The sequence below is a fragment of the Anguilla rostrata genome, chromosome 8 (genome assembly GCF_018555375.3).
Source record: "Anguilla rostrata isolate EN2019 chromosome 8, ASM1855537v3, whole genome shotgun sequence".
NCBI lineage: Eukaryota > Metazoa > Chordata > Actinopteri > Anguilliformes > Anguillidae > Anguilla > Anguilla rostrata.
This window is the reverse complement of record NC_057940.1, coordinates 15586090-15607931: the sequence shown is the minus strand read 5'-3', so window position 1 is coordinate 15607931 and position 21842 is coordinate 15586090. Positions and strand designations below refer to the sequence as shown.

General features: G+C 44.3%; 1 protein-coding gene across 1 annotated transcript in view; it reads left to right on the top strand.

Annotated features, from left to right (window-relative positions):
* LOC135260932 (chromodomain Y-like protein) overlaps nt 1-21842 on the top strand; it is a 38750-nt gene continuing 16908 nt past the window's right edge. The window contains exon 1 of the mRNA XM_064346685.1: nt 1-375. Coding sequence (XP_064202755.1) covers nt 352-375 — 24 coding nt within the window. The 5' untranslated portion in view covers nt 1-351. The remainder of the gene's footprint in view (nt 376-21842) is intronic.

Here is a 21842-nt window from a genome sequence, read left to right as displayed (position 1 = left end):
TCCTGTGTTAGCTTATAGAGTTGGGAAGCTGTAGTCCGCGAAGCTCCAGCGCGCACTCGCTTCTGCGCATAATTATACTGGCGTTAACAGAAACTGAGCGAGCGCAGGGTACGACAACGAGTTACCCACAGAGACTCAACGAGGGGAGAGAGGGACACAGACACCGAAGTGTGCGCAAGAGAGCACGGAGAAAGAGCCCAAAAAGTGTGTGAGTCTGGGCGAGCGCACTCACTAGTTAGATAACTAGTCAGCGACAGGGAAAGAGTGTGGACGAAAAGGCCACAGAGCGACAACAACTGGAAGGAAAAGTGTCTCCGGTCGGATTAAACATCGGCGAAATATCAGTGCAGTATGGCCTCGGAAGAGCTCTACGAGGTACTGAAACCCGTTTACCTCGCTGGTTACTTGAAATAATACCGCTTTGTGCCATTATTCTTTTTGTTTCTTCGCTTATTTTATAAATATCTGTGTTTGCGGGCTTTCCGCGACAGAAATGTACTGGCATATGCAACTATTTGGTCGTAAGCAATGCAAGGAAACGGAGGGTGAAACTAGCTAGCTAGTTAGCGAAGTTGGCTAACCCAGCTAGCTGTTGGCCTCCTGAAATTGATGGGTGACTTGAGTTGAACCTGTGTTCGCTAACAAGTAAGCTAGCGAGAGGCTTTAGTGTGGTAGCTAGCTAGGTAACGTTGGTATCGTGTCGACCGCCTTGGAGATGTAGTGGGGGTTGGGGGTTCCCGAAAGTCGTTTGATGGCGAGATTAAGTGTTTAAGTGGTTGTTGCCGCTAGGTAAGTAGTTGGTAATGATTAGTTGAATAATGCAAACTAGCAGGTCACTGAAACCGTTACCTGCAACTTGGTTGAGTAGCCCTAGCTTGATGCATAACGACATTAGTAATTAATGCTGGCAGTCTAAAATAGTTCAGAATCTTTCTCGCTATTAAGTAAACTAGCGTTATGTCAAACGTATTAAATTGTGACTAATGGTGTTGTTGTTGGTGGTGAGCATTGGTAGATGGGTAGTTTTGGTTGGTTAGTTAAATTAGTTATAGTCTACATTAATTATTGCAATACCTCGTTAATGGCCGCACTATGGTCACCAATCAAACTCACCAAAAACGGCATCAACGTTGATTTAGATGTTTTCTTGGTCAACTACCCATTAATATTGATGGTCTATTGATGCGCAACACAGATATATAGGTTGGCGTTTTGAGTACTGAAAGACAGTGAACGAACACAATGTTTTTTTAAAAAAGAAATCTAATTGCTTGCATGGATTGGTAATTACAGAAATTAACTAACCAATTTGTCTAGCTGTTTTGATGACGAGGGCTCCACATTCGTGTGTGTTTGCCGACAAGCTTTGTAACGTGAGCAAGAACAGTCAAATGGGTGACCGACTTCATTTACCTCGTGGTTTCTAAGTTAAATTCGAATCGCTTTTGACATTGGGATTGCGGGTGGGTTGATATCTGCTGACTACGTCTTTGAAAGCATTCGGTCCTGCATTTGTCCTTAACTTGGATTAGACTGTAAATTGATGTAAACTAAATACAGTATTTCAAGAGCCTGCATCTAATTGCGTTTTTCTTTAATAGTGCTTGGCGCATTTGAAATTCACTAGTGTGTGTGGTGTGTCGTTTTTTTATTTATTTTTTAATGCTTGCATGAACGGGAAACGATCGGGAATTATTGGTTTACTGGCACGTGGGATGATGATGATGATGATGATGCACTAATGCTGCAAGTGGAACTGTGGTGGAGCGAGACCCACACGTGACCGCAAATGCGTGGCTTCAGATGGTACTTAGTAGACGCAATCGCTGGTGCAACGTTTTTTGAAACATTGTGACCACTACATTGTTTTTCTTACGTTTTTAAATCTGTCGCCTGTATGGAAGACCATGAAGGTGCCAGCAGTCGTCCTCATCTTAATTGGCAGGTAACCGGGGTTGCCCTGATGAATGTTGGAAAGTGTAGTTCTGCTGCCTGCACTTGTCAGATGGGATTATGCAGATTCTTTCCAGCTGTGCGCAATATTTCCTTGGCAGGTTTCATGGCGGCTTTTGAGTGTAGAGTTTAATGTACAATGATACGAGCTGCTTGTGAGTCTCATTGTAGGAGTAACTGCAAGGCTTTTGCTGTGAGATGCAGTTGGGAATCACTATTCCTCTTTCCCTATTGGCCCATGGCAAAGTTAAGAAAATAGTGAAGTCAGTGAAGAACTGTTGAACATATGCCTTATTGTTTGTAGTATGTCTATAACTATCTTATGTAGAGTGACTTTCACAGCTTACATTCTTTGTACATACAATCCATGTATACCGCAGAATATTGTCTAAAGCAATTAGTGTTGCAAACCCATGGAGTTTCAAGCCCGGTTCCCTGGTCATTATGCTACACTGTCACCCCAGGTCAGTTAATCCATCGTAAGTGTAGTTCTCCACATATTCCAATTGTCACTGTTGTGTTTTGTCCATAGTGGTTCTGCCCTGCCCATCCTTACAGTCAGATAAGTTTTGAATGAAAGTTGACACAGCAGCAATGTGCATTTAATGTTGAGAAAAGCAGTTTTGTAATGAGGGGGAAATTGACACTGTTGAAAGATTTTCACGCTCTGTTGTAAGTATTGATGGAGGAGATTGGCGGGATGCCTTTCTTTTCTTAGCGTAAATTAAGTCCCCTGGTGTGGACTGTGAGGGGCATTCCATGAAAAAGTCCCCTCCATAACCGCAATGGTGCATATATCCCTATAGCCTATATCCTAATCCTACACACTGCCCCTTCAACAAAGTAACAGTGAGGACTCATTGGGATTCTGCTGGATGTGAAATAGACATTGTTTTGAGATTCTTCAATCAGTGTACATAATGCTGGAAAAATGTATGAGTAAAGGGACAGCCTAGCCTATTCATTAGGCTGTACATGTGTATTTGTGCTAGTGTGTGTGTTCTGTTTAGTTAAGCCTGCCTGTTCTGTGGGATGTTCAGAAATGTTGTTGGTGTCGTATCATGTGTGCTGTTGTGGCTAATTATGGAAATTATAGTGTTGGCTACTTTATGGAATTATAATTTTGGCTACTAAAATTTAAACCGGTGCTGTTCATTTATTGTACAGAAACATCTAGAGCCAGATTTTTATTGCATCTGTTTTTATGTAAACCTCATGTGAAAGGATATTTTGAGAGGGTGAGTGTTTTATTGCTAAGGCTTTGGTGATACTGAATCTGAAAACAAAATTAATGACAAGGAAATTAAGTAAGGGAGCCAATTCAGAACTGTTTGCTTGGCATTTGAATGGAAAAACTAGGAAGTGTAGCACTTCATTACTTAGTAATAATTAGCAAGGCTTTGCAAAAGGAGCATGATAAAATGTTCTTTGGTCAGTAACAGTCTGATTCAGATAGTGTAGAGGCTGGGTTCTGCGGGATTTTAGTCCTGTTTAATGCATATAGCCTATCACTCAACATCCTCACACAGCTGGCTGATCGCAGGGGGTTTCAGTATGGAACCATTTAGAACTCGGGCATATCTGAAGGATAGACTGGCCCTAATGACGCATTTCTTAAATTGCTCCTGAATGAATACAGTTCTGTGGTTTCCATAGTTGTATAGTCAAGTAATTGAGTTGCTAATAGGCTATAGTATTTTGCCCAAGCACTGGGTGAAGCCGCTGCTATTCGGATATTGGCTTAAATTATGGCTTGCTGCAGAGGTCTGTGTTCGCTGCTTATGTTCAAACGGGTACAATTAAATAATGTTATTTAATTAGTGGTTATTATTTCTGCTGGGTATTTGGCTTATATGTGTTAATATTCACTTATGTCCCCTGATTTAATGTCCTTTCCTTCCGATTTTGAACATTTAACAGAGCCAAATACTGATGGAAGTATTTGATCAGTGATGGTCCTAGTGAAGTGATAGAATATTTAATGGCCTCCCTATTATTTGTTACTAAAAATATCTTGTTTTTTTTATGATGGATATTGCTTCGCTGTTATTCACCAAAGAGTGCAAGAGTAAGTGTGAGATGATTATTCCTCGGTGTGGTCTAATGAGAGCACTGGGAATGATCGCTTGGTCATCACATTCTGAGTGTTTTTCAGCAGTGAACTGGAGCTGCTTTTCAGTCTCTTCAGATCCTGGCTCTGTGATTTGTCTAAGTGAAAACACTTATGTGTGTTCATAAGGAGCGCTAAGAAAAAGCCAGAATGTGCTCAGTGGAAGGCTTCCGTAGAATTTTTTCAGTAATCTGAAAAGGCTGACCCCAATTGGTGAAACTTCATTTATCATTTTTTGGGTTTCATGCACGCACATGCATGCACACACACACACACACACACACACACACACACACACACACACACACACACATACATAAACACATACAGGAGATGAATCAGCCCTACAGTGCATTTAGGTTAATCGGCCTTCATCTGGGCGTGACTTCCAAGGCCAGCCCTATTTGAACCCTGCCTAATAAATCATAATTCAATTTGGTTCAATTTGCTGGAGTTGGGCGAGACTATTGAACAAGTAATAACTCGTCAGAGTTTAAACATTTTCAAACTACACAGAAACGATAGGTATTTTCACTGAACATTCGACATTTTAATCTTTCCAGTTTTCAAATGTAAGATCAGATAGTTTCCTCTTGGTTCACAAGCACATACTAATGTGACTGCTGTACAAAATAATTGGGCGTATGGGCTTATTGAAGCTCTACCTGGGGCTTGCGGTATTAAAGGTTTGCTCTGTGGATGTGATGCAATGAGCAAAACTGTGGCTTTGGCACTAAGATCAAAAGACGCACTCATCTCTGCCAACCCCTTCACCCCTGTGTAGAACTGTTGGGAAGGTGGGCGGCATTTCCAGGCCTACCACAAGTTATTAAAATTACATAACTGTCTGTCAACCAAATATCTTGCATCAAATTCAATCTTTTTAACTACTGAAAGACACTGAGTGAGGTTGGATTATTGCTGTGCACTTCTCATATGTTTATAAAATTTTTTTTTTTTTAAAAACACTGGTCACCAACAGCTGACATGTTAGACTGCCTATCCTGGCTTTGATTCACATGTAGTGTACATTTTCAAATCGTTTGAATGACTTGCAAAGCTTTCGGCTACTTGGCCAGCCTCACCAAATATTTTTCATGAAAACTTATAGGCCTGTAGCTAATATTGGGCTAAGATCAGGATCTTATGGTGTCATCTACTGTGTGTTCCTAAAACTTTATTGAAGACAAGGCTACTGTGTCTGTTCTGTTCAGGTTCCCCATTTAAATGGGAAGTGTTTCCTAATGGCTGCATTAAGGGCACACAGGCTGTGCATTTAAGTGTCCCTTAAAGACACTTTAATTGGTAATCCTTTTAATTGGTAGTAATTTTGTTTTAGTTTATCATCTAGTTTCTGTGTGCTTTTTATGTTGACTGGATTAATTCTGGACTAACTGGGATTGTAGATCTCTGCTCTTATTGCACTGAGTGCTTTCAGTGTCCATTTTTGGAAAGTGCTTAACAAATAACAATGAATTTAATCGGCCTCTGTTATAAAATAAATGTAAGTGAGGAGTTCACAGTAAATATGGCTGCATTATCATCCCCGCTGCAGGGAACAGCATTTGGTGCTTTTCCCAGCAGTATTGTATAATGGATTGGAATTAAGAAGGTTCCAGGTTTGATTCCCAGGGGAATCGAATGCACTGCCATTGCACCCTTGAGTAGGATATTTTACCTAGATTATGATGGGTAATTTTTTTTTTTTAATTTAAAACTGGAATTTTGTCACAATTCAGAATGTTTGCCTCAAGGGTTTCTAAGTACCAGAGATCGCTGGAGAGAAACTCCACTTTGATGAACAGTGAAAAATATGTGCGAGTCATTTCCACAAGTGCGGACAGCAACTGCTTCTTTTCCTCCACCAGAGGACCCATGGTGATGTAGATAAGGCCAGGCAGAAAAGGCTGTGCAGGTAGTTATATTTAAAAGGGAGTTACACCCGAAATGCAGGTCATCTACAGCAACGGCCGCCATGGAGCTTGCGCTCTGCATCGGCCAAGGAAAGCACGAGCCAGAAGGATGCCCAGGCCGGGCTGTGAGTTTAAAGCCAGCTAGAGACGGTCCTTTGTGGAGAGGATACCGCGTCGGTAATGAGGGGTGGATTCTCATTACCCAGCTCAACTTAACCTGCTTGCTGTGCTTTTAATGCACAAGTGCATCCATTAATGTGTCAGACAGTGCATTAAAGCATGTTTTACTGTACACGGGTACGTGGCATAGCTATTTTATTATACGAACCCTGGCTCATGGCAGTTATACAGGGGGAGGTGTACAGTTTTTCCATTCTCATGAGTGGGCCCCAGGGAGTCACAGTATACATCATTACCAGCAGTATTTTCAAACGGTGCTGTTCTACCATATTTGTATCAGAATAATTCTCCTCATAACACTTCAAATTTTTATTGCTAGCTGTAGTAATGTCAATTGTACTTAGTCACAGTATCTGGTCTTTATCACTTTTATAAAGCCTGTCTTAATGTGAGTCGGCTAAATTTGTTTGACAGTAGAACTGTATAACCTGGGAATTTATAAACAAAAATAATTACATTGAATTCAGATAAAATACTAGCAGAATCTAGAGGTGGGGTGGGGGGAAGGTGGATAACAGTTTGTTGCAACAAGAAAAAAAAAACACGATGCATGTTAAATGTAAAATACTGCAAAATGTAGGCTAATTGAATCTATACTGTTCAGTTACTGAGCTCCCCCTATTAATTGTGGCACAGTAGGATAGTGACAGACCATTATACAGTTAAATTTTTATTGGGACCTGTGGTACACTAAAAGTGTAATTGTTTATGAATTGTTGGAGTGTGACCTGCAAAAAAGAATAATCATGTAATGAAAGCATACCATAATTCAGTCTGAAATTTTGCAAGTCTCAAGACTGGAGCTGTTATATTCAGTTTTACTTGAATTCCATAATGGGTGCTTAGTGGGCATTGGGCTTCAATGTTGATGTCATGAATTTAGTATAACCACATGTTATATCCGCATAATATTCATTATCATCAAATAGCCTACAGCCTGTTCTCCTCTTTTAGGCAAGTAATGCAATTATTTGTATTTGCCTTGCAAAATTGTGCACATTTTATCAACATTATTTAAAACTGGATGCTGGATGTTGTCTACTTTTCAATCACTGCAAGGATATTCATGACAAAGGTTTTCAATACGCAGATTTTGTAATGTAAATGATTTTAAAGCGCAGGTTTTGTTAGATAGCCTTTATGACCGGTTGAGCTGAAAGCCGGTGCGGTAGTTAACAGTGGTGTAGGCTAGATTTTCTCCTTGTGTGTTAAGTGATTAAAACTGATTTTTCTGAATTGGATTTATCATTGAATTTCCCTAATATGATGGGAAGAAGCTGTGTGTTTACTTGACGATGGATTATTCAGATTGTTGGCACGCTTATTAATCAAAGAAATTAATGAAATCAGTTGAGACAAATGGTCTGTTTTAAGGACAGTTTGATACTAGCAATAGCAGTATCAATGGTGTTTTAGAGGGAAGTAACACTGGTGTCAAAACGGTAACACCGCGACAAGCCTACTGGGTATGTGAAAAATTTTGCATGACTATTGGCAGAAGTAACAGTTGTTTGATTGTGATCGATCTTTGGTTGAAGACAGTGTTGCAGTTCAGAAATGCATCATGCTCCAGCCATTATAACACCTCCCTGTTTGAGTTTTTATGAGCAAAAAAAATTCAAGATGGTTTAAAACTGCTTTTTGTGTTGTGTATGACCAATAAAACAATTCAGAAATTGAATTTTCTATCCAGTTGATGGTTATATGGGAGAAAATATAATTATATTTTTTTGAAACCATGTGGGGCTTTTAATTGGTGGGCATAAGTCATTTATACTATTAGTCTCCTTAATTACAAATCCGCTTAAATCACAAGTCTCTGAACTCACATGCTGCTCTCCATGGTGCTGAAAACTAGTAGATTTAACACATGAATTAATTGTTGTTTAACCAGGTGTGTCCATGCAATTAATTTGTGTATTTTCTACCATGTACTCTGGCTGCAACTATATTAAGCTCTCCCTTCTGAAATGTGGCCTGTGTTCAAAAAATGGTTTGTTCAGTGCTTATGTGAATTTAATATACTGAAGTTTGTTTTTCAGGATCCATTTAGTGATAATGGGTTTCTTAAAGTGTATTTGTAAAAAGGAATCCCACTGTACTTCAAATAGTTTTTTCAAAAATGTTTTTTTTTTGTCACGAAGAAAGTAAAATGGTGAGAATATAATTAACCTTTTCATGCTAGGATAGTTGCATTCAATAATAATGATCATATTTCTCAGAAATGCAGTGCTCTCACCCCCTCTTTCTCTTGTGTTGCCCATGGATGCAAGCTCAGATGGCTGCTGGCTGTCTGAATGTCACTGATATACTGACGGTTGGCCCCTCTGTCGCTAACTATGCTTCTTCTGAAGTCCAAGTCCTTCTTCGGATGCAAAGGTCAAACCACGTACTGGCTTAACAATTGCACCCGCATGCAAGCCGTGAACCATTTGAGCATGTTCTTGTAGTTTTAGATTGCACAGATACCTATAATGGAAAATGTTTCTCGTGTGTATTCTGGGCAAGTGATACCGTGCAGAAGAGTGAAAACTTTCCACTTCTTAATTCCTCCTCGCTTCTTGTGATTTATCACCTTGTAAAGCAATCAAAACGACAGGAAGATATATCCATTGTCATATAGCACCTGTCTTGGCTCTCTGCCAGTTTGACGGCTGTTGATTGCTTTATGAATTCTTTTAGAAGTAGTAGTTGTTCATAGAAAACATCTGCAGTTAGCTGGGTTTCAGGGTTTCTCTCCTAGAGCGTAGGTATCAGTATCCAGTCCGAAGGTGCTGTGTCGTCTGCCAATTTCCTGAGTATTTCAGTGCCACTGATTGGTTAAAGAATCCACTCACTTCTTTCTCGTGTCTTTTATTGGCTAATGATTTAAAGGAAACCACAAAGACCTGCAGACTCTGGCCCCCCAGGGCTGGGATAAAGTGTGTTGGCAGTAGTAGCCAACCATTTCCAGGGGGCTGGTTTCTTATTGATAGTATTTTTTCTAGAGTCGCCTAAATGTCAAAGCTGCAGTGTTGTGTTGAGGGAGGGAAAACCAAGGGAGTTGGGCCGGTTTCACACCTAGTGATCAGATGATCTTGTCTAGACTTGAAGGAGGATATTCTTGCCTGTTTAGATTGAAGTCTCTGAGGACTACACAGTCTTTGTTTTTTAATGGAGAGCGGACAGTCCGGCCCTCCTTATGTGTTCCACCGGGGGAAATCAGAGTGTTACATGTATAGATGGGATCGCGGTATAGAAAGTGCCATGGCAGGGAATACATTTTCTGGTTCTATTGGACGATCAGGCACTTGGCCGATGAGTGAATTTGTAACTTGAAATTGGGATAAACATCCCAAACTGTAGCTGAGACATGGGCTTATATTTGGCTAAACTGATGGGGGGGGGGGGGGGATGAATGATGAAACCCAATGTGGGACTTCAGCCTTAGCCTTTATTTTATGCTGAAACTATGAAATCATTTTGTTATCTTGATAGGTGGGTCTGTGCCAATTTGGGATTTTAGATCAAATTGTTCTATTCTAGCTGCCCCGTGAAATGGCTTGTAGGGCCCATAGAAAGCTTATGATGTGTGGAGTTTCACTGTTCAGCAGTCTTTTATTAGTTTGCCTGCATACCAAAATGTACGTACTTTTATTAACTCTGAGAGAGAAATGTAAGTAATTGTTTAAGGATGAGCGCTTCGGAGGTGGAATTTGTTTTACGGCTTTTAAAGAGCGCTGTGAAGCCATGCTGGTCTCACGGGTTGACTGTATCCTAACTGGGCCATCTGCTTTGCCTCCCCATCTCCGTGATTGATTCAGTGCCTCGCTGGCAATTTGAAGGGCTCCACGGAGTAAGCATGCCTTTTTTAACAGTATTTTCCCACACAAGCGGGTGAGCATCCCCCTCCGCTGCGTGACTAAGGAGCTGATCAGCTGACCGCCCTGAATGTGTTCTCATTCCCGGGATGGAAATGACCGTTAGCCGCGGTCGTGTCGGCCCCGGTCTCTTGCCGCCGGCGGGAATAGCGGGCGCCGTAGCCTTGGCTCGCTCTGAAGTCTCCGGTTATGTTTGTCATCAGCTACGCAGTAAACGCCCCGCCCGCCGGCTGCCCGACGGGGGCCCGCCGCCGAGCCGTCCTGCTCTCTTCATTAGAAACCCATCCGCTGGCCCCCGACAGGGCCCTCGGGCCTCTTCTCATTTGGATACTGTCAGCCCTATAGCGCTGTGCATCTAGTGCTCATTGCCTCGTTATTCTGCTCTGACTGGCTGTAAACAGTGCCTTTGCGCTCAATAAAACGCACTACAACATGGCAGCATTGTAAAATTCTATAGCCCAAAACTGTGTTGCCTGTTAAGTGAAATGACTGTGTTTACTGTGTATTGAGTGCTAGGTGGCTAATGGAAACAAGACAGGAGTTAATTTAAGGTGTCTGAGGAAAGGAAAGGTGTTCAAGCAATTCTGGTTTTTACACACAACTTTCTGCTTATGCCCTGCCCAAGTATTCTCAACATGGGCACAGATTTTCTTGAAGGTATTTTTTCCTTTTTCTGTCTTCTAACCACTGTTGTGCAGAGAGCTGTCTGTTGTTTGTTATTGTTCATTATTGTTTATTATTCAACGTTGACATGCTGCAGAATAATTTGCGTACTGGAAACCAACAATCAAAAAAAGAATGACAGCAGTGAGTTTGATGTGAGTCATGAGCCTCAGTCAGTATAACAGACATTTTGCCTGTAGAAATGTATTGTATTGCTTGTGTAAAAGTCTCCATGTTTGTGACTGTATCACCAGTTATCATCACCTGTATCTTCAGGCAGTTGTGTGGTTTTCCATCTTGATACCTCAATTGAAAGAATGAATAAACAGAGAAAGAAATGAAGATTTCAAAAGTGGCTCCTTGCTTTTCGGTATTCCCGCGCAGCAATTGGTCTGTTGGATGAGGAGCAGTGCATGACGGCAGAGATTCTCCTGTGAAGTTGCCCATTAAGCTCGGGTGGAATTTTGAACGTAGGTGACGGGGTTGCTGCGTGGTGGAGCGGAGCTCCGTGTGACCCCTCTTTCGAGGACATTATCAGCATGATGAAACGGCCCCCGCTGCTGCTCCCCCCATTAAACACTTCCATTTGTTATCCTTAGCGAAGGCTCGGATTATTCTCTCCCGGGGGGGGGGGGGGTCGGTGTGGTCGGTGACTTTCACGCTGTCACACTCAAGCTGCTCTTGAATTGAATCGCCAAGGTTACTCTTTCATTTCCCTTCCTTCCTGAGTTTATTTTATTTTTTTATGAAGCCAGAACCAATTTCAGTGTGCTGTTTAGACTACTGGCTACAGATGTGCATTTGTCTAATGTCCTGGAACAAGGTTAGTAGGTGAAATGAATGGTATTTGTAGTATAATGAGTGCTATGGGTAAATGGCCTGTAACTTAAGTTTTGTTAATGGGCCATTGTGAGTTGGTGGAATGGGCACACTGGTAATTGAACCAGGTTGCTGACAGCCTTGTTGACAAGATTGCATCAGTGTTGCTTATCAGTGTGAAAAGAAGTGTTTCATTCATCATCCACTCTGCTCCGTTCACTGTTCAAAAGGTTTTAGGGGAACGGACATGACCATATACAGGATTTGAGGATTTCTTCAAGGTTTCCTTCATCTTTATCCTCCTGTCGCCCGTCGAGCCGAGTCTTTTGAATTTGTAGCGGTGAATTCCAGTGGGACAGTTTGAATCCAGCAGTGTACGGATGTCCAGCTTCCGGAGGCTTCCGGTATGTCCGTGAGCCTCGGATGCGGTCGATGTTTGGCGCTCTAAATGTCTGCAGAGAACGGCTGTGCTGCTGCAGGGACGCTGCACCGAAGCAGTCACCCTGTCACAGCACTACAGGACTGTCTGTTAACGTGCAGTGGCTGTGCTGGCCCGTCGAACGCTGGATCTTTGGCATGCGGGAAATTTCAAAATCTGTGTTGTGCACTAATTCACTTGCGTTCTGATGAAAATAATTCGTTTTGCCGTAATATGCCAACTATAACAGTAATAAAACAATAGATGTAGGCCTATGTCATTCATGGTTTTATCATGACACTTGTAACAGAAGCCGGATTAAATAATGTTTTGGCGTTCTGCTCAAAACAAATTTTTGGGCTTATTAAAAAACTCACAGCCAAATAATATAAAAGAAATCCTAGGAATGATTTCTGTTTTCATTTACTTATGCTGAGCACACTAGTGACGTCTCGTTTTTGACTTTTCATTCTAATTAAGCACTTTCTCTTTGAATCTCGCAATGCTACCAGCCGCTGTGCAAACTTGATCAATAAACAACACAGATGTCAGACACTGAAACACGATTGGCTCGATGAAGCAGTAATTATTTTGTTGTGGTTCTAATCTGGGTTTATAGAATGCAGTGTCTTATTATTTTTTCCTGTGTTGTGTAAAAACACAGAATTCTGCATTGAAACAACCATTGATATGATTATTTTGTATTAATGTAGAACTGTTTTATGAATTACTGATGTAATTGTTAGATTTTGGTCATGTCTATTAAACTGGCATATTCCAATGCAGCCAAGTTGGACTGATATGCTTCCAAAATTTTAGGCTAAGCGCTTTATTGAAGAAAGTCTTTGGTGTGAAACTGTGAATGACTAACAGTTGCATTTTTTTCTTGTTAGTTTTCACTCTTTAACTGCAAACTCAGGACTTGCAGATTTCTATCTAGTTCATGGTGTTTCCAGCCTGTCTTTGCTCTTCGTACTGTATTTGCTGAGCAGTCAGCAGTCACACCATCTCGTCTGAGTTTGTTGGACAAGCCAGCTCTTGCATAGGAGGAGCCCAGAGAATACAAGAACCACAGCGTTATGCAGCGTTTTAATGAGAACTGGCGGCGCTATGTTGCGCTGGAGAACACTTTATTCACAGTCCATTTTTAGTTACGTAGAAATGTACCCTGGGCTATATTGGTAGTTCGCTTGATTGCAGGTGGGTAAAGGGGGGGGGGGTCTCCAAGTCAAACAGAGGGCTCATCACCATTAGAGCATCTCTCTGGATGTTTCTGTAGTGCCCAGTATTTGTTTTTTTTATATGAACCACTGGCTGTGGGGAGATCCTTTAAGCACTGAGGGTAAGCCCACTGTCTCCCAACATGCTATCTGAAGTTGACTCGTCTCAGAAGAGGCTTGAAGCCGCTCTTTTCACCTCTCCGCTTGGTTTGCGGATTCCCGTAGATGCCTTGTGAAAGGATAAAGAAGCCGCCAGTCTCTCTCATCTTTGAAGCCGTTTTCTCCCGCCTAGATTTACTCGGCATCAAAGGTAACTGTATTTGCACAAAAAAGACTGCCTCTGCTGCAAGGTAATAGCAGGTATCCGGTTTTGCTTTGGGTTCCTGTGACAGGGATTCGCCACCGCCGCCCTCCGCCCCGCTCTCAATGCGGCGGTGGCTCTGCCCGTCAACTTACCGCATTAATTGCGCCGTAAAGCCGAAGCTAGGCCTCTAATGGCAGCCGGGCCTCTGCAGAAGCCCCCATTGCTGGGCGCAGCGCTCGCAAGGTCATTGAGATACGGGCGTATTCTCAGCGGGCGGGGGAGGGGGAGGGGGGCAGTGGGGCCCCCAGGCGCACAACACGACGCGGGGATGAGTCAGAGCGGCAGCGGTGAGCTCACTGAGTTATGAGTGGCTCATTGTGTGCGGGTCTGGCACTGACGCCCACAGTGCTCCAGCAGAGCGACCGCTGCAGAGAGGTAACAGCCGACCAGGGGCACCGGACCAAATGAGCTGCCAGACCCGTGGAGTTCATCAAAACTGATTCACTCATCAACATTTCCTCAGTGCTCACCCATGAGAGGCAAATAATAACATGGAATTTATTTTTTAATACTGTTCCTATGGGAAATATTCTCTGCCTTAAAGTTATACACCATGCTCAGGGGATTAGATTGTTAGGGGATTAAGGGTTTGGAAAATTTTGAATTGTGAAAGAATATTTGCCGTGGCTCCACCAAAACAGTGGCTTCTGAAGCCAGCAACCCTGTTAAACAACCCTGGAGACTTGTGATTGGCTGGAGCAGATTCCCCTCAATGAGGAAACGGGAGCAGTGGATGGGTGCCTTGCCTGGGGGCCAGATATTTCACGGGAAACGCAAAGCCTTGTTATGCCCAGTAATACTGACTTAAGCAGGACAAGTTATTCAAAATAATTTTACGGTCTGAAGATTTTTAATTGTTAGGTGCCTATGGCTGCAGGGAAAATCGCATTTGCAGAAGTCACAAGTGTGGATTGCCATGACAGTCACTGGTTTTGATCTCTGGTGTCAGCAGTTGTAGTATAAGCTAATATCTGTGGAAGTAGAATTACTACTCTAGGGTTGCAGGCTTGATTCCCAGGTGCAGTACATTGTACCCTTGAGCAAGGTACTTGAATTTCTTTAGTAAATATCCAGCTATAAATGGATTTGAGGTGAAAATGAATGCAAGCTGTTTGAGTTACTCTCGATGAGAGCATCTGCTAAATGTAGCCTAGTTAATTGACCGATTTCCCTTCATTGGAAAATGTGTTATTGAGATTTTTAGCTTCAGGGAAGGCAGAAAGCATTAAGAAGCGATGTGATATGAGTGCCTGGTGCTGTGAGATGAATTACTGTACTGTATTAACAAGTGGATCTGAACCCAAGCTCGTATTCAACCCGCAACTTGGGTCTGTCACCTCGGCGGGGCTGTTGTAATGCTCTACTACTCCGCCGCCAACCACAAGCACCCTCGATCCTTGTACACAGCTGGTCTTTTTTTCTGCCGTTGCCATGGAGAGCACTTTAATGGCCGTTAAGTGGCTGAGAGCCACTGCCGAGGAATCCGATTGGAAATGTGTGGTGCCCGGTGCCTGTCTGCTGCCAGTCAGGAAAGAGTTTACCGCGCAGGGCACGCCGGCTCCGCGCATTCGCGGTTAATTAACAGTTAATCGCCGTCACGACGAGTCTGGAAGGAACCGGTGACTAAGCCCTCTATTTGTCCAGCCATCTGCCATTAATACGGACCATAGCCACCAGGGCATATGCAGAAGGATCTTTGCGAGAGAACGAGCACGTCGCTAGTCTTTTCCTCAACTTCTTCAAGAGGCTGGTTAGGGAAGGACTCGAAAATTGTATCAACGTTCATTGCCGCAGCATGCTCCTTTCCAAGGATAACCAGCCAGCGTTCGACTCCGTCTCAGTAATTGGAAACCCACTTCGGCCTCTCGTTCAGTGAAAGCGGCAGGTTGTGGGAAAATGCGGCCAGTTTACTCTGTTCAAAAGCTGCGCCCTGACATCTGTGTGGGCTTTAGTATTTAAGATTAGGTTTGCTCTCATCTGCGCCACCTTTAGCCCGATTCTAGCTCTCCACGTGTGGCTGGAGGAGAGGAAGGAATGACTGTGACCGGGGTGGAAAGAGTTGTGTGAAAGATTACCGTCTTACAAAGGCGATGGGCCAAGCCTGCTGTCAGACGAGCTTATCCTGCAGACGCTGTCCTTCTCCTCCGCGGGCAGCGCACCTCCGTCGGAGCTAGCGCTGATCGCCACGCGGCGCGGGCGCTAGCGCTCCTGAGCGCAGTGGTGCAAGCGCACGTGCAGGGCAGCCGTGCATGTCTGGACTGGAGTTAGATTAGCGGTTTTCCACCGCTCTCCAGCCAAATCACGAAAAAGAGATTCAAGTTCTGTCCAGTCTCCAAAAATGCTAATATCTGTGGTTAACTTAACGTGAACTGCCCCAATTTTGAAGCATCCTGAACTCTCGCCTGTGAAAATGGAGGTTAAGTGAGGCTTTTGACAGTTACGAACTGCAATGTGACAGGGTTTGTCAATTAACTTGTATTTTCAGTTTGAGAATTTTCCGTGTGAATGAAAATGGTCCTTCCAGTGGTCGATAGCCATCCATCCTTGGCAGTAGCTTAAGGTTAAGGTTAATCCAGAGGCTTTCTGGCCCGCTAGGTTCAGCCTGGCCCGTGAACCTGAAGCCAGAGTAATCTGCTCAATCTGAGCTTCTCTCAGATCATTTGGTATCAGTGACATCAATGGGGATGCATATCATATGAAGCTCAAGCAAGTCTGAGTTTGGCTCAGACGAGATTACTGGGGTGTTATTCTTAACTTGCCACTCAGTCTCATCCACGCTTTGAAGTTCTCGGCCTTCTCTTGGCTCTTTGAGCGTGACCATCTTGGCTCTGAGCAGTGGAATGAATCTGTCGTTCGCAGTAGTTCCCCTCTGCTGTACCCCTGATGATCACGTCTCTCTATCTTTCAATGCTGTGAAGAGGATTTCTGGCCTTCACATATAATTTTGGCCCAAGTGTGGGAGCCTCAAGATGTGGCTGAAACAGATCTGTCTGCCCCCAGGGTCCCAGGATGATGATTACTGCCCCCTGGCAGCCAGGCCTGTGGGCCGGGGCGCAGCCTGACGCGTTCGAGTCCCGCGGCGGCTTGCACGCAGACCCGCGCTCTGTTATCGTAGCGAACGAAGCGGAGCGAAGCGTGGTCGAGCGAGCAGGGTTTGTTGTGTGTCTCGCTGTGCACGAGGTCCCCATGGGGGCCGTCTTCATTTTTCACGGCTCACCGTGTACCTTGGCACACGCAATGATGTGTTTTTTTCTCACGGGGCGTCCCCGGTGGGAGAGCCTGCCCATCCGTCCGTTCGGAGGAGGGGAAACAAGCTCTCTGCTAGAGATCGGCCATCGGAGTGGCGGCATTTAGAGATCACCCGTTTACCAGCACGGCCTGGTCAGCCTGGTCCGGTCCCCTAAACAGGCACCGGGGTCCCTCCGTTCACATGGTTTTCCTTCCCTATGTCAGCTGGAGCTCAAACAAAGTCTTGTGGCCATGGTTCCCCTGAGCTCCTGGGGAACGGGCGGAAAGGGACATGAGCACCCATGCTGAAAGTGGATGTGATTAGCCGCCTCGCCGTTTGCCCTGTCAGAGAGGAACATTGATACAAGAATAATTTCTCCCCCGAGTGAGAGCAAAACCAGCACTGCAGACGATTTTTGACATCAATTCAAAATGTGAACCAGCAGGAGCCTGTCTTCGGTCAGTGTTCTCAGGCTTGACAGCGCTCATCAAAGGGAATACTTTGCTCCACTCCCAAACAAAGCTGTGAAAGCTCTGAAGTTTTGGAGTGGAGCTTCAGAAACAGCTTGATGCGTAGGCACTGCTGTGATGTAGTGTAGGTTTGTGGGAAGTGATAGTTAATTGAGTTCAGCACTCAGAAGGCCTACACCATAGGTGCCGCAGCATAGAGAAATGCTTGCTGTATTCATTTGTATTTTTAACTCTTATGGGCCTCCAAAGTCGTTTCGTTATTCCCTTCAGGTTTTTTTTTTTTGGCATTTTAGAGAGTATAAAAAGGCCATTTAGCAGGAAAATAGATGAACTATGGGAAAAATGAATGGTGTTTTCCCAGTTCCTTCACTATAATGTATGACATTTGGACACTTGTTTGTATGAACAAGAATGATTTCCTCCCATTTTTATAATCTAAAAAATATGCCGTAATGTAAAATTGGTAATGGCTAAGTGGTTAGCAACCTGTCACACAATTACAACATCACACACAGGGCGGTATTTCCAGCTACCACTCACACTCCTAAACTCGTTAGTGTAATACATTATACTTTTTAATTTTTCAATTTTGTACAGTTGTATATATTGCTGTAAATATCTTTATTGGTGCTGTCCTTGTTCCTTAAGTTACTTGAGTACTTTCTGTAGATTTATTTCCTGGCTGCTAGTAAAATAATTATTTGGGTTGGAAAGTGGCGTCAGACCTCAGTAGATCCTGTGCCATTTAAGAGAGAAATATGTGCGGATAAAAACATGCAGGTTTTAAATCCCACTTTAAATCACAGACTGTGTCAGGGACGGTAATGTGAAACCTCCATTCATTTTCTCCATAGAGAAATTCTCCTTTGATCCAGGAATCCGTATATGGGTAACGGTTTTGCTCTGGCTTGCGTCAGACTTCCAGGGCCCATTGATCTGTGCCCAAACCGTACGCTCGCTGCACAGTCACTTAATTTGATGAGGAGCCCTGCTTCAGGCTTTGCTTTTTCAGCGCTGCGCTATCCCAGGCTAATGCAGCCCCCCCGTCCCTGTCCCTGTCCCCCGTAATCAGCGTCCTGTTACTCTGCCGCAGGTGACCTCCACCCTCGCTGTCCTAGCTCTTGAGGGATATGTTCCCTGTTCAGTTTTTACGGGCGTTTTCTCGTGAGCAGGGGCGATGGAGGGAGGTCATCTGTAGTGTAGTGGTTAGGAAAGCGAGCTTGCACCTCTCTGGCTGTTAGTTTGATTCTCAGGTGGGGTGCCACCGTTGACCCCATATGCTCGGCAGTTGAACTGAATTGTTTCAGTACATGTCCAGCGGTATAAATGTACTGCCTGTAAAGAATGCATGATGTAGCTATGGGTTGCTCTGGATAAGCGTGTCTGCAAAATGCCCCCGTGTGAAATGTGACGTCAGGCCCTCTGCTTGTTTTTCCGAGTAGAAAAACAGAGTAAGGATGTTTGTGACAGAATTTCTAGATGAGATTTCCCATGACCTTTCAAAACAAATGTTTGTGTATTTTACCCTCCCCGTCTTCATGTACATCTTGATATACTAATATAAACTGCATTACGGGAACTTCATGTTCCTGGTCTAAAATGTATGAGAATGCTGTGGTGCTGAATAAACTTGTGCAGTAGTTGTTTGCAAAGGGAAATTAACATGAGGAATGAAAAATGAAGTGCCCTCAGGGGCTAAGCATCTTAGCATAATTAGCTCCAATGAACTGCAAGGAGCTTCTTCAGCAAGACAGCAAAGATAATTGCGCTGCTTGCATAGAACATTTTTACTCTAGTTTGACCATCCTGGCTGTTGAGCACCTATCCAGTCCTGGTTTATTAAGCTGGCTTGAAGCGGGTTGGGCATATTCTTTATGAGCACGTCAGCATAAGGTAACCTGAGGGCGGGACTGGCAGGCGAAGAACCTGGGAGGGAAGAAGGAGACCGATAGCAGCACCTAGTCGCGGAAAAGCTCTCTTTCGCTTATCTGTTAGCTACTTAGTTTCGTTTTCTTTTCTTCTATTTCATAAGTGTTTCTAAGCGTTGTCGCTTTGGAGCTGATAATGAGGAGTGAAAAGGGGCGGAGCTTTACAGAGCGTCTCGCAGAGCTCAGTGGGCGGTGATGAGCGACTCTTAAGTGGGTTTTGCCAAACCGCACCTCCCAACGGCCCCTTGCCGGAGAGTTTTGCGATGCCCTTCGCAACCCTGTGGGAGAAGTACTGCCTCTGGCCCGCTCTCTGTTTTCTACTGCCTTCCATTGCATCTGAGAACCCAAGCAGAAACAACATGTATAACAGCAGGTCGATTTTAACTGCCCCTGTTGTGTAATAGCTCAATGTGTTTTCACATCATTTGTGGGGTTACACAGTTTCTCTTTTCTTTTAACTTCATCATTACAGATGCAAGGGTTACAACCTGGAACAGCCAACTGGATGGGTTTGAAACCGGAAGTATGTATTAGACATCTTCTTATCATTATCATTGATTCAATAATGTTGGAATTAAATCGGGGTTCAGTTGGTTGGTTATGCAAACGGCACCCCCTGCTACCGAGGAAACAGGTTTTTCTTGCTTGTTTTATTAGCCTGTTTATTGAGAATGCAAATGAGGTGGCTAACTGCAATCCCCTGTGTGGATACGGTCTGGCACAGAATGCTGCAGGCTGCCTTGTGATGGAGGAGATCTAAAGCAACAAGCTGTTCTCCCATGGCAGCACATGACGCTGTCACAACATTGAAGCTACGCTGCATCGCTCATTTCCCCCAAACTTGACACCTGTCCACCTCTGAACAGATGTACGAGTGTGCAGTAACATGTAAGCTACCTGTCAACAACAGATTTACAGTTTATTATAACTGTAATAACATATAGGCTGCCTATCATAAACCGATATACAGTTCTTTATAAGTGTGTAATAACATATAGGCTACTCACGAATGTTAAATCTGAAGAAGCCCATGTTATTACAGAAGTATAAAAACATGGGCTTCTTACCAGGTTTGCTGCTCTTTATGAGATATAGGCTGCCTGTCATAACTTTGAAGGCGGTGAGTGACTCAGAAAATCCTGTGAACTGCAGTGTCATTCACTAGTTGCTTTTAATTACTTAGATGTTTTTTTCCTCACATATAATATGCCTGCCATGCCGCTGAAAGTGCTGCTTCTAGTGAATGTAAGTTTCTGTAAATGTCTTTCCGTTTCCAAAATGTTTTCTTTTAATATTTGAAGGCACATTATTAGCCTTGCTGTGATCTCACAATTGAACGGTGATGCATTCAGCATTTCATAAGCATAATATATTCTCACATTAAATGACCTGAAGATAGGCTAGTGTTTTGTAGCTTCTGAAGTTTTCTTAAAGACAAGCCAGCTCATTGATGTGTGCGAGACCAAGGCAGTACTGATTTGTGTGGAGGAGGTTGAGGGGGTCCTCCTGTCTTCGTTATGTGGGGGGGGGGGAATGGTTAATTCTCTAGAGAGAAGAAAAGAGTCTGTTGGGGCCAGAACTCTTGAAATGATGTGGACCTTTGTCCAGCTGCTTTAAGTGCTTTGCCTCTATTGGCGATCAATCAGTTTTCTGGCCGCCGAGGATTCCGTCCCAAATGCACCGCTTGTAAAAATGTGCTTTGTCAGCCGTTTCCATGGTTACCAGTTCCGTCTGCTTTGGTGTTCGTGCGAGTCCACGCGCGCACACACACACACACACACACACACACACACACACACAGATGTCTCCAGCCTTTCTGTGTGTGTTTATGCAGTATGTTTGGGAGCAGACCAGCACTGGAGCCAGAGTGTTTAAGTGCTTGAATCCCCTTCCCGGTACTGTGGGGCTCGCTGGTATAATCACACCCTGCTTTCATTCTGCCTTCTGCCTGCAGAGGAAAGCACTCCAGCGACCGCGCACCTGTATGTAGGTCAGCAGCTCGATGCTAAGTATGTCCAGACGCACGTAATGCTCGTGTCATGCAGATGTTTTCCACTCCTGTGGATTCCTGGGATTTCTTTGCTGTGTGTGCGTATGTGTGTGTGTGTGTGTGTCTGTATCTGTGTATCTGTGTGTGTTTTTTTCTGTCTGTGTCTGTTTCTGTGTCTGTGTGTGTGTGTGTGCGTGTGTGTGTCTGTATCTGTGTGTGTGTGTGTGTGTGTGTGTGTGCGTGCGTGCGCACATTCATTTCTCAGACTTGAGGTATTTGCAGCTGGTACACATTCCCAAAGTGAGTGGAAGCTAGCTGGGGTCCCTGTTAGAGCTGGAGGTTTTCTGTGCAGTTAAGGTTCCGTTGGGGTCGGCGTTCCTCAGAGGCGGTGTAAGAGTCACGACTCATCAGCGCACTGACCAGACGTGTGTGCTAGCATATCATGATAACCCAGTACTCGCTCAGTAGTGCTTTACAGCCTGCCCTCTGCAGTGCCCGCTCTCTCAAAAGGCCGAGCGGCCCCTCTGCCCGGTGTTCTCACGGACGCGACCTCAGCAGTGCCCCCTCTGGCCCGGGCTGTGAACCGCGCGCCTCAAGGGGCGCCCCCGCCCGGCAGCACTGGGGCCGCGCGGACCTCCGGCGGAACAGCTGCCTGGAGCCCGCGGAGCACTCGACACCACGGGGCCGAGCATCTGGTTTAATCAGAGGTGCACCAGGGAGCGACA